General features: G+C 40.8%; 1 protein-coding gene across 2 annotated transcripts in view; it reads right to left on the bottom strand.

The window, feature by feature from the left end:
• Nckap5 (NCK associated protein 5) overlaps nucleotides 1-13,689 on the bottom strand; it is an 831,052-nt gene that overhangs the window by 614,828 nt on the left and 202,535 nt on the right. For both annotated transcript variants that reach the window (XM_040738960.1, XM_040738961.1), the window contains one exon: nucleotides 3,957-4,030. In XM_040738960.1, the coding sequence (XP_040594894.1) occupies nucleotides 3,957-4,030 (74 nt within the window). The remainder of the gene's footprint in view (nucleotides 1-3,956; nucleotides 4,031-13,689) is intronic.

Genomic DNA, 13,689 nt, shown 5'->3' with positions numbered 1-13,689 from the left:
AAGGTACATAAACACAGAGAAGTCTACACCGACTTAGTGTAGAGTTCGTCTAATTTCAGACACTCTAGTTACGCTCACGTGCATGACATAAGGTTATTCTCAAGATCCTCCACACAACATAGAATCTAAATGACTATGACTAAAGTATCTGAGAAACCTGATCAACAGGAAGGACTTTCTACACCGTTCCCTGACCTTATTTTTTAAGCAAGGTTACCATGTAACCAACCATAGACCAGGATAAACCCTGCCACTTCAGGTCAGTCAAGTCAGGGTCGATTTGTAAAATATAATCAAGTGTAATGGCATGACTTAATATAGTGTGTAGGACTTTACTCTCAGTCTTCATTTTCTTTTCCAAGCTACTCTTTTCCCATTCCTCACCAGGAGTCCCTCTGACCATTCAAGTGCCCTTATTATCCATTATTGCTATTCAGACTGCACAGGATTATGGGACCCTCTGACATCATACACCAGGCTTTACTGCTTCAAGAAGAATAACACCATTTCTAAAGGGAAACAAAAGGGTTTGCACACAAAACTCTTACCAGGCCTGAAATGAGATTTTTAATTTAGCAATATCTGAGATCAACGATTTTTATTAGGTATTTGAGGAAGGCATGAATGTTTTCACTGGTTCAAAGAGCTGGCAAACCATTCATCCTCCACAGTGATGTATACAAGATATATTTGAATACTTACTGTATACATTAATTTTTCTTTTATCAGAAGGCAGCCATTATTGTTAGTGTATATTTTTCTCTTGAAAAACAGAACAAAGGGAATTTTCTACATGAGGAGTTTAAATGTAACTTTACATATGTTATAGATCAGTTTTAAAATATGCTTTCAAATAGATCAACCATATAATTAGTTACTGATTTGTGAACACTAGTTTACAAAAATCAACAACAAACAAAGGTATAAAGGTAATAGTTTCCCAAAGCAAATCTAGTAAGTATAACAATAGCTAATTAAAAAGTAACTGAGAACTGGAGAGATGATTCAGTGGTTAGTGTTTGCTTTACAGCATGAGGACCAAAGTTTAGATTACCCAAAACCCCATGTAAACATCAGGAGGGTGTGGCAACCTGCCTATAATTTCAGACTGGGATGGTGCAGACAGAGTATCCCACTGTTTAATGAGACTAATCATGTCAGCAAGTTCTGGGTTTGACTGAGAGACTTTGCCTCAAAGAACAAGGTGGAAGAGCAATTAGCATGATTCCTAACATCAACCTAGAACTCCACATGCATAAACTATGCATCTATAAGCAAAAACATGCTTACACACACACACACCACATATACACACAAACAAAAAATGAAGAAAGAAAAGTGATATTTCTGTTCAGAGCAAAAATTACCAGTGTCTTCTGGTCATGACAGGACAGCTACACTTAGGAACTCAAAGCAGCTGTGGTTACCTACACAGGGCCCACAGGAAAGATCAAGCCAGCCAACATTCCAACATGGCCAACATGGAGGGGAAGGGGCTCACAAGTTCCCACCATAACTGAGGAGCTACTGACAGCTGCTAGCTTCTGAGAGATGGCTTCCTTTAAGAGTGTAACTCCTGGTAGGTCCACCAAGTTGCAGTGGATAATCCCACACCCATGAGTATTGGGTGGCACAAATTGTATTTTGTGAATTATAAATACACACACACACACACACACACACACACACACACACACACACACACTTAAAAGAAAAAGAGGACCAGAAGTTACAAGGAGATAGAGAGGTAAAGGATGGATCTGAAGGAATTAGAGGGAAGAATGAAGAGTAAATATGATTAGAAAGAGTAAAAATGTATAAAAATACATTTATGTATATGTAAAATTCTCAATTAATAAAACATATTATTAATAAACTTATAGATCAACTGATACATTCTTCCAGTAGTATTTTTCCTCAATAAATGTTTTTATTGAAACTAGAAACATGAATGCTTCACATGTCAATCCCAGCTCCTTCTCCCACCCCTCCTCCCTTGTCTCTCCACCAGCCCCCCAACCCCCACATCATTCCCCAGGGAGGGTGAGACCCTCCTTGGGAGGATCTCCAAAGCCTGTCATTTCATCCAGGGCAGGACCTAGGCCCTTCCCCATGTGGCCAGGCTAAGAGAGCATCCCTCTATTTGTAATAGGCTCCCAAAGATCATTCATACACCATGGTAAGCACTGATCTACTACCCAAGGCCTCATTGATTTCTGTGACCTCCTCACTAACACTACAGTCTCCCAGTAGTATTTTTATGTAGGGAACCAGAATTATTTTTTTTTTACTATGACCAAAGATCATACATGAGATGAACAAAGGAAAATATATGGCACTTTATCTAAAACTACTTTTGTAGGGTGAATTTTGAGGCTAGTACAGAGAAAGCCGGCCTTCCAAGAGGTAAAAATGGACACAAAAGGAAATGTCTACAGGATCTTGCTTCCCCTTCCCTCTTGTGGCAAGGACAGCTCATGGGACAATTGTCATGTAGTATGATACAACATGTATTTCAACATCCAAGAGCTGCAGAAACTGTAGGGAAAGGAATTCAAACATGGGCACAGCACCTGCAAAAGACACACTCATAGGACCACAGAAAACTAACTATGACATCACAGCCAACTTTCCAGTCCATTCCCAAGGCACCTGGGGTTAACTAGCTGACTTTGGGAGTTTCATTTCCGTGTTACCAATTTGTGAACCAGGGTGCTCAGACATATGTCTCTGATTATCTTCCAAACCCAGAGTCAGAGAAACACTTAGATGAGCAATTATGGGTTAAATACTTAAGTCAGAGCTAGCCAGTAAGAAACAAGGAAATGGCCAACAGCTTCATAATTAATACAGTGTCTTGTGTATTATTTGGGGTCTGCAATTGTGGCAGGGCCCAGGCAGATGGCAGGGCAGGCTACACTCTACATATAGAATTACTATTTATTAAAGATAGATACAAATGTAAAAACTAACAAGATGGATATGTTTGCTTATTTTTACACAAGCAATTAATTCTTGGCTGAATATCAGACACTGTAAAAAACAAAGAATCTTCGACATTTCCCCTAATCAACTGATTTTTTTATTTTGTAATTGTCAGTTATGTGAATACTACTTCACATTAATGCACAGTGCAAAACGGCAACAGTATGTCTAGGGCCATTACAGTAACAGATGGGATTTCTGTCCTAATCCCATGCCAAAATTCATCTAACAGATTATTTTATGAAACTCAAGTTAGAGACTTAAACAGCAATTTAAAAATCAAACATTCTAAGGTGATACAGTCCAAATATATCTTAATGTGTTCCTTCCATGCTGTAGATCACCAGTAGGAAAATATCAGGTTTTTTTGTTGTTCTTGTTGTTCTTTACAGTAAAACCACCATGTTTCTTTAAGATCATAAAAATTAATGTAAAGTACAATAAAGACACTAAAAATCATAACATACAACGCCCTTGGAGCTGAGCCATGTGTCTTAGGCAGCATTTAGCAGGGCAGTGCTGCATAGTTCGACATACTGAAAAGGTATGCTCAGAATGGAAGTTGCAACATCTGTACAAGCTGCCAGAAACCTCAGAATCATCACACACTTGATTTGGAATATGAACATAAAAAAGTCTGTCCTTGTTTCCAGTTTTTTGTGCAATGTGACCCCTCCTGAAATCATGACTGACACTTTCGAAAGCTGGATACTATATAAACTCTGGCGATCCTGTGTACACAGGTAGTTAAGCACCAAGTAGGAGGAGATACATTTAATCCAATTCACTCTCGGCTCCATGATCAAGACCAGTTACAAGAATTCAGCACAGTAGGTAAAATGCTTGCCTTGGATGCCCAAGTACTGGCTTCAAAAACTCATCACTGTACAGAGTAACACAATTTTAAAAAATTCCAAAGCTATGGTGGAAACTACCTGAGCCTACAGAGACAGGAGTGTGAATTAACTCACCGCCAGAGACTTCGGTGTTGCTCCCTGAGTTGTGTCAGCAGATGCTCAATGCATTTATTGGAGTCCATGTATTCCTGCAAAAACAGAGCAAGAGGGATAAAAACTCACTACAGATTCATGCTCATTCACTGTAAATTACACGTGAAAATTTCAAAACAATATTGAAGCTTTAATTTTTGTAGCATTAGTTTACTTCACTTTGTCATATGAAATACAAAGCCACTTTAAAAAATCACTGTAGGATGGGGAAATTGATTACCAGGTCAATGAGGACCTGAGTTTAATTCCCAGAACCCATGTTTAGAAACATAAAGTTAGGTGTAATGACCTGTGTGTATATTTAGTTAGTTAGTTAGTTAGTTAGTTAGTTAGTTAGTTAGTTTTTCCGAGATAGGGTTTCTCTGTATTACTTTGGAGCCTGTCCTGGAATTCACTCTGTAGACCAGGATGGCCTCAAACTCACAGAGATCCTCCTGCCTCTGCTTCCCTAGTGCTGTGCTGGGACTAAAGGCATGCACCACCAATGCCCAGCTGTGATCTGGAGAAAGGGAGAGAGATCATTGGGTCTTCTGGTCTGTCAACTTAGAACTGATGAGTTCTAGATCAATGGCAGACAATATCACAAAAAATAAAGTGATGGCACCCTGGAAAAGATAACTGAGGTTGACTTCTGGCATTCCTGTGTACACACATATGCATGGAAAGTCATAGTAACAGTTACTGTGTTCTGAGACTACACCTCTATCTGTCAAAGAACTATTTTCCATGAGATAAGCCTTTCATCCCTTTCCCCAGTTCTAGAAGCCTAGGCCAATACAGTCTACTCGGGTGCTCATTTGTACTTGGCATCACTTCTCTACCTCATATGATAGCTTCTAGAAACAAACTCCCAAAGCAAATATGGGGTTTACTGAGTCAGTGGGAGGCTCCTCTGATTTTCAAAAAAGCCAGCATTTCAGGTTTAGGAACGCTGGAGTCCACATGATCTCCTGGAGCCAATGTTGGTGCTTAGAAGAAACATTATGTGTATGAAGAGGCCTTGGATTTACTGGTCTTGGGGTAGTCATTTCCTTTCTTTCTTTCTGTCTGTCTTCCTTTCTTTCCCACTTCCTTTTTTCTTTAAGATGTTATTTATTGCCGGGCGTTGGTGGTGCATGCCTTTAATCCCAATACTCAGGAGGCAGAGGCAGGTGAATCCTGTGAGTTCGAGACCAGCCTGGTCTACCGAGTGAGTTCCAGGACAGGCTCCAAAACAATACAGAGAAACCCTGCCTTGAAAAGAAAAAGAAAAAAAGATGTTATTTATTTATTATATATACAGTGTTCTGCCTGCATGACAGAAGAGAGCACCAGATCTTACAGATGGTTGCGAGTCCCCATGTGGTTGCTGGGAATTGAACTCAGGATCTCGGGAAAAGTAGCCAGTGCTCTTAACCTCTGAGCATCTCTCCAGTCCCCAGAGAGCAGTCATTTTCAAGTAAGAATAAACTATGTAGCACATTTTATATGGGTGCCATATTCTTTGGACACATCACTTTCTTATATCTACACCTTCATCGTCTTACATACACATGTAACTTAGTCTTTTTCAGCATCTAAGAACAGCTTAAAAAAATAAGGCACATCCTGTTCTATGAAGATGTGATGCAGATGAGGCAGCCTTTCATCCAATATATGATGAAAATCACATGACCGGAGCTGTGTGGGTTTAGCTCTGGGTCATCTATTATATTGCACTGGTCTACGTGTCTGTATCTGTGCCAGTGCCATGCTGGATCGACAGAGTTAATAACACAGAAATGCCATATTACCAATCATCTATAGATGCAACACAGTTTCCAAGACACCAAGCTCTGGGAAAAGCAGTCCTGAAATTCATATGGAAGCACCTGAGACCCTGAACAGCCAAAGTCATCTTCAGAAGAAACAGCCATGCTGGCTGTGTTATAACATTCGATCTGAAATTGTACTTTGAAGCCACAGTGACAAAAAGAGCATAGCACTGGCACAGTGTGTTTAAGCTAGAAAAAAAAAAGATCAGGAGAGGGGAAGGAGAGACCTTAAGAGGAAAGGGGGAATATAAAGGTTGTGGGAACATGTGACATGACAAAAAATTTGCAGGGAGGCAGGGACCAGAAAGAAGGATACATGGGCATGGGGAAAACGGATGAGGGAGGAGAGCAAAGGAGAACTATTTATAATGAGACTTACGTCTGAAATGCCATAATCAAATCCGTTACTTTGTTGTTTTAATGATTTTTAAAGATCTGTCTTTTAATTACGTTTGTGGGTGTGTGGAGGAGTATGTGCAGGTGGTGCAGGGCCTGCAGGGGCGGGAAGAGAACAGCAGATCCTCTGAAACTAGAGTTTTAGACAGTGTGGACCACCTGATGTGGATGCTGGGTGTCAAACACAGGACCTCTACAAGGACAACTGCCGTAAACCACCGAGCCATCTCTCTGGTCTCCAAATCCATTACGTGGTATGCTATTTTAATAGTGTATATAAACTCACTTATGTGACTAAACCCATGTTTTTAAAAACCTATCTGAAAGAAAATGAAGAATTCATTTCTCACATGAAAATCTTATAGAAAAGTCTATAGACTGTGAAATCAGAATTTTGAATTTGTTATTTCTGAGTACATGGCCCATATATAATAGTGCTTCAGTGACTAACTTGCAAACGTTGTTTGTAAAATATTATGTGCTACTGTCTCACTCTGGATGTCTCTCCTCTCCTGTTTGAAGAGCTAGTCTGAGGATCACTGCTTCTCCACCAGCTGATAGAGACTGAACCATACACAGTGATTTCAGCAGTAAAGGTGTCAGGAAACCCGCTGTTTTATTTCTGTGGATTTTGAAATACACTAGGGGCTCTGGTTAATACTGATATTTTTCTCTCTGAAGTACAGATGCATTATTAAACTTTATACATAATCTAGCACTTCTACAAGGATATTCACTTAATACAGAATGGAAGAGTCCCAACCTGAGCTTGTGTCCCTGGGTTTACCCAACCAGACGTGAAGGCACCTTATTATCTTCCCAAACATATTTTAGCACATAAATATAATGTATTTTCAGAGTGCCATATGTCTGTAAATTATTATTTAAGATATTACAACTCTGTAACAAATACTAGGGTATAAAGAGTCATACAACCAATGAACTGATATGCATTTTCAGACAGTGAATCCTTAATAAAAACACTGGGCATGTTGAACTTGAATCAGACCAGAGATCCTTGCATATCCATGCTTATTGCTGCCAAGATATAGAATCAGCACAGATGCTCATCATTAGATGAGTGGCTGAAAAATTGTTACAGAGAGAGAGAGAATAAAAGCAGACAGTGTGCATGTAAGTACCTGTGTGTGTGTGTTTGAGAGACAGACATGAAGGCAGAAGGGCAACTTACAGGGATAAGAAAACTACACATGGGAAGTCAGCTAGAGGGTGAAAAACAGCAAGGTACATTTGATTTATCAGATATATGTAAATATGAAATCTAATGAGATTCAATATTTTATATGCTAATTAAACATTTATAATAATTTGTTTGTTTGCTTAACAGGGTCTCTCTGTGTAGCCCTGACTGTCCTGGAACTCATTATGTAGACCATGATAGCCTTGAACTCACAGAGATCCGCCTGTCTCTGCCTCAAGCATGCTGGAATCAAAGGCGTGTGCCACCACCTCCCAGTCTTCACAATGATTTTTTAAAGTAGAAATCTTCACTGTGGTAGGAAGATGCAACAGATAAGCTTACAGTTTCCAGAATTCTGATCAATACTGACCCAGGTTTGAAAATGTTTGACATTATCAAACATCTGTTCTGGAATACTTTCCACTGGAAAAATAAACCTAAACATTTATCCCAAACAGAAGCATGTATCATTTACTTCTTCCCTTTTAAGTCAATGACGCTTTAAACATTGTTCTGTGCCAAGCCATGTAGATACATCATGTTAAAGGAGAAGGTCGCACCCTCAGGGAGCTTATTTTGTGTCGAGCGAGAAATAAATAAATAAATGAACACAGTTATTTCAACCAGGCCCATGCAATCTAAGGAGGAAACTGACAGATGACAGAAATGATCTGAAATGAAGACAGACTGATGGATAACACAGACAGGATCTAGAGTTACCCAGGAGACAAGTGTTCAGGCACATCCTGGAGGGATTATCTAGATTAGCTTAGACTTCAGCCATGCCTGGGAGAAATTATCTACATTCAATGAAGCAAAGTGGGGAAACCCTCTCTAAAAGTAGGGCCCATCATTCCCTGGCTGGGGTTAGAGTCTCAGAGAGAATGAAAAGTGAGGCGTGTTCCAGCATCCACCTCTCTCTACTCCCAGACTACAGAAGCCACATGAGCAGATGCTTCACACTCCTGCTGCCATGATGCCCCTGCCATGGTAGATCATACCCTTAAACTGTAAGCCAAAACTAACCCTTCTACCCTCAGGAACCATAAAGAGTACATTAACCATAGTCTATTACAGGGCAGGAGAGCAAAAGGGGGAGAGAGAGAGAGAGAGAGAGAGACAGAGACAGAGACAGAGACAGAGACAGAGACAGAGGACTGCCTCTTAAAGGGGTCCTTTATACCTGCGTGCAGACTATGAACTCATGAAACCCTGGGCTGACCAGAGTACTGCCTGAGTGCATCTGCCAAATAACAGGGGCAAACCAGTATAATGCCTGAACCTTTCAAAAAGGAAAAGCAACTAAGACTCAAAGGTACTTTTTCATAAAGTCATATTTTTATCTATGTCTGTCTCTTGACAGTGCCACACTGTGTAGCCATGACTGGTCTCAAACTCTTTATGTAGGCCTCTCTAGTCTTGAACTCACAGAAATCCACCTATCTGCCTTCTGAGTCCTGGTATTAAAGGCATGCACCACCAACCCCAGCCTCATAGAACCATTTTAAGAAGATGCCAAGAAAAGGAAGAGAATGGGATCCAGAAGAGAAAGGGGCCTGACTATGGCATGCAATGAAGTCAGCAAAATTCCAGAGCTGTTATTTGGAAAAGAGAACAGAGGACAGTGAGATCTGGGACTATGGATGAGAGTGAAGAGTCTAAAATGCGGTCTGGTTTAGGCAGGAATAGACACTTCCACCCTGGAAAACAGTTTGGAGTGAAGACCCTGCACTAAGTGGTGTCCTTCGGATCAGCACATGGGTGTTCAAGTTGACAAGTACAGTAATGGAGGTGGAGAGGTGGTTCAGTAACTAAAAGCATTGCAGAGGACCTGGGTTCAGTTCCCAGCACCTCAAACTATCTGTAACTCCAGTTTCCCCAGTAATGAAAAACACTTTCTGACTCAATGATTTAGGTTCAAATCCTGTTTTTGATCTTATTGGCTGTTGATCTTCTGGATTCATTACTTAACCTTTGTATGCCTTAGGTTCTTTGTCTTTGTCAGAATGGTAAATGATACATAGCTTGTACAGGTGTCAGAAGGTTTAAGTAAGTATATTCCAGCGTGCATGTCTCATAAGACACATAGCTCTCTTCAGAGCACTGCCCACCTCCTCTCAAGAGCTCTCACCTCTCAAAATGAGGATACTTCCCATGGTATCTCCCTTCTGGAGCCTCAAGATTTTTCTATTTGTAGAGCTTGTGAACTCAAGTTTTCTGGAGAAGCTGACCCTGTATCCAAGATCCTTCAGATGGATTAACTTTGACTGATGAGACCAAGATTTTTGACTGATGAGACCAAGATTACTATGCAAAGATGATATATTGTAGGCAGACAGCCAAGATAATCTTGGGCTACCTTGGCTTTGTAATAGCTATTTACCTAAACAAATTTATCAGACCTAAAATTTGGGGACAATTAAGTAAAGCTTTTGTATTACCTCATTAAACTGGATAGACTACCAATCCTAAATCTGAGAGTTGGTCATCAGAAATAGAGATTTCCTTATGCTCATGTACTGACTTCTGTGTGTGTGTGTGTGTGTGTGTGTGTGTGTCTGTTTATGTGTGTGTGTCTGTGCCTGTGTCTCTGTGTGTACTGCACTGACATGGAATATGTATGTGCACACATCTGTGTAGTGGCCTTCAATACATGCATTCATTGGAGAGAGAGAGACAGAGTCAGAATGAGAGAATGAGAGAGAGAATTCAAGAGAGAGGTAGGGGACAGAGAGAGTTATGTGTGTGAATTTCATTCTGTGATTTTTTTAAATTTGGTGTCCATAACACTTCATATGCCCTTAGTCATAATGGAGTACATCAGGTAGAATAATTTTAATCTCTGTGTGTAAGCCATGATCACGTACCCTTGACCTTGGAGAAACAACTACATTAAATAGAATGGGAGTCACTATATTTGGGACAATTAGAAAACTACAGGAATGAAACTCAATGGGAGATTTTAAAAACTGAGTGTGGCAGGGCAACACCTCAAGTGATTTAATTCTCTCTCTCTCTGTATGTGTGTGTGTGTGTGTGTGTGTGTGTGTGTGTGTTTCTCTTTTTACAGTTTAAATGCTGTGTGGGCATAGCACACAGTGAGAGTGCTGGATATTAGCTGTCAAAATGAAGACTTAGAACACAGTCCACAAAGAGGAAACCCATTCCATTTTAACAGACAAGATTAAAACTCCTTCAATGAAACAATTTGCTCTACCATAATCTCAGACTACGAGTCCCCTTTCTCCTTGTCCTTGTCAGTGTTCTGAGGAAAGCATTTAGTGGAAGCAAGAATTAAGAAGGCAAGAAAAATCGTGTTACAGCAAGTTGGATTTATATAATGTGATTTTTAAATTTTTCAAAGGTACAGCATTAAAGAGACATCTGTTCCCTGGCTAAAACTTATGCAAATTTGAATCATTTTAAAGATGTAGTTTAGGAAGTTTGCCTTTCACTTAATTCAAACATTTTGGGGCAATCAGTAGGAGACACTGAAAGGAATTAGAGGTTTAGAGATACACATGGTGGCGTTGTGTCTCTGTAGCATTTGATGGAACCTGTCATTATCTGAAATAGGTCAGTTCTGAGGGAGGTCATTTAGAACTGAATCCTAAGAATGTGATGCTCTTAGGCATCAGTCACTTGGAATGGAGTTGCACATATAACTGTCTATTAAAACTTGCAGAACTCCAAAAGCACTCCCCGCAATCTCTCTATTTTAATTAGCATAATTTACAGCTGCAGAGTTTGTGAAATCCTGCCAATGGAATTCCCAATCCACCTCCAGGCAGAGATGCAACCACAAGGAAGCCAGATGTTGGAGGCAATGGAAACTTTGTAGATGCAAGAATTTCCACACTTAGGAAATGACTAACTACTGTAACAAGAGATACTTCCCTTGAACAAAATTATTTTGTCATCTTAATGGAAAGGTACATCTGTATAGCAAATGTAACATACTAAACATCCCCATCTTGGGAATGCTTGGGTGAGCATAGTCACAGCAAGGAAATAGAGAGGGATTTGGGGCTGGGAAGATGGCTCACTGGGCAAGGTACCTGCTGCACAGCATGAGGCCTGAGTTTTAGATCCAGTTCTCATGTAAAAGCTGGGCCTGGCAGAGCACTCCTGGAATCCCAGTGCTGGTGGTGGAGACAAGGGGATCTTGAGGGCTTACAGTCTAGCCAAATGAGCCAAAATGAACATGGTCAGGTTCAGTAAAGACCCTGCCTCAAAACAAAAGGTGGAATGTGACAGAAGACAATCAACATAGACATCTGGCCTCCACACATGCACAAATAGACAAGTGCACCCTTACATATGCATACACATACATGTATTACATACAGTCATTTATATGTGCATACACCATAAATATTATATACACATGCATATACCACACACACACACACACACACACACACACACACACACCAGAGGCATCTCAATCTTAACTGAAGTATGTACCAGTGCACATTCTTCCAAGGAGGTCTTTGTGTGTTAAACACCACAAACAAATCAATTCAGGAACCTCAGCTTTGGCAAGTCAATTCTGCCTTCATTATCCTCCTATGTGTTGCCTCTAATTTCTTTCCTATTCAAGCCATCAGAAGCTTGCTGCTGCTGAAACCCCTCACCACAGCCTCTCCATTCAAGCCACCGAGGACTTCTGCAGGAAGGGCATTCATATTGCCCCCTTGGTCTGTTTCTCACGGCTGGTTTCTGCTACCCCTGATGGTTTATATCAGGTTCCCTCACTCTTGATAGTCTCTGGAAGCCATTGCCCTCTCTCTGAGATCTTAAGTGTCCTCTGTTCCTCGTTCTTGCCCTGTATCAGAAGCAAGGTTCAATTCTAGTTCCTCTTTTATTAAAGTGCAAACCACAACCCTGAACAGGTCCTCCCTCCCCAATATGTTATGCCAACTCCACAAAGATCGGGCCTTCCTTTCTATACACACCAATATCCAGTATGGCACTTAGAACATCAGTCACTCAAAAGTGATTAAATAAATGAACAAGTGGATGAATGAGTTTTGCAAGTCAGGAGCATGTCGTTTCTCAGCATGGCAGTAGGCTGTATGTACAAAGAAGTCACCAGAAGGAAATAAATGGTGCAGTTACCAGAGTCCTCATCAAACCTCCATCTCTGTCTTGATGGGAAGCACTATAGAGCTTTGTGTAATTGGAAAGCCTACTCTGGGTCCCCGGCCACTCCAAATGGAATAATTTGTCCATAGAAAGCTCAAGGACAAATCTAAATACCAATAGTACATCACAGCAGGCAGGAAATGACCAGTGGGGTCATTGCATGGCTGCACTGTGATGCCACAGACATGCTATTCACCTGAACACTGGATCACAAAATGCCATTTTCCTCACTACCATTGTCCATGGCCCTTAAGTTTATTATTATCACTGTCCTTCAAAATACAGCCAGTCATGTTCTAATTTTATCTCCCATGACTCCTCAAACCTATCCTGGCACCAGGTAAAGCCAGACTTCTTTCTTAAACACAGAAAGACACAAAGTCCTTGCAATCACAGTGTCTAGAATAAAACTTGATACAGGGTAGGAGGAGGGGGTGGCCAAGAATGATATTCATTGTTTCAGCCTGAAGGTAATTTGAGGGACTCCCACACAGGGCTTGAATTACAGCACCCCCTAGAGAGGATAGTACTGAATTGCTCCCATTAAGGGTTCTCATTTATTCTGGGGACTAAGCCCCAGAATTTGATTTGGTGAGTGTGACTGGAGCCAGGGAGATTGTACCACTAACAATCTCCAGGAAATAACCTCTGCTCTTCTGAAGATCTCTCCTTGCAGAACACCAGCTTGTAGAAGTGGGACTGGTCCATCATTAGCCGCATTACTTATCAATGTCCTTTCCAGAAGATGAGTGGCAATGCAAACATGCCAAATCAATCATTCTACAAATGCTTTAGTACAGTCCAACATGTTTGCTTCTAGGTCTTAGGAATAAGACTAAGAATATCTTAAAACTCAGTCCTTGTTCTGATTTAAATGTGTGTGTGTGTGTGTGTGTGTGTGTGTGTGTGTGTGTATGTCCTATGTGTGTGTGTCCTGTGTGTGCAGGGCAGGTTTTCCCAGTCTAGAAACTCCCTCACAAACATGCCCACAGGTTCGTCTCCTATTGGTTGACATCAGTATCATCCACCATGAGACCTTTGACAATGCAAATGAATACCAGAAATGGGATAGTCAGAGAGAGAGAAAGTGTGTGTGTGTGTGTGTGTGTGCACGCGCACGCGCACACGTGCTCTCTCTCTTTTGGTAATGGTCTCT

Source organism: Mesocricetus auratus, unplaced genomic scaffold, assembly GCF_017639785.1.
Source record: "Mesocricetus auratus isolate SY011 unplaced genomic scaffold, BCM_Maur_2.0 Super-Scaffold_100676, whole genome shotgun sequence".
Lineage (NCBI taxonomy): Eukaryota > Metazoa > Chordata > Mammalia > Rodentia > Cricetidae > Mesocricetus > Mesocricetus auratus.
Note: the sequence above shows the minus strand (reverse complement) of the source record. Positions and strands in the feature narration are given on the sequence as shown.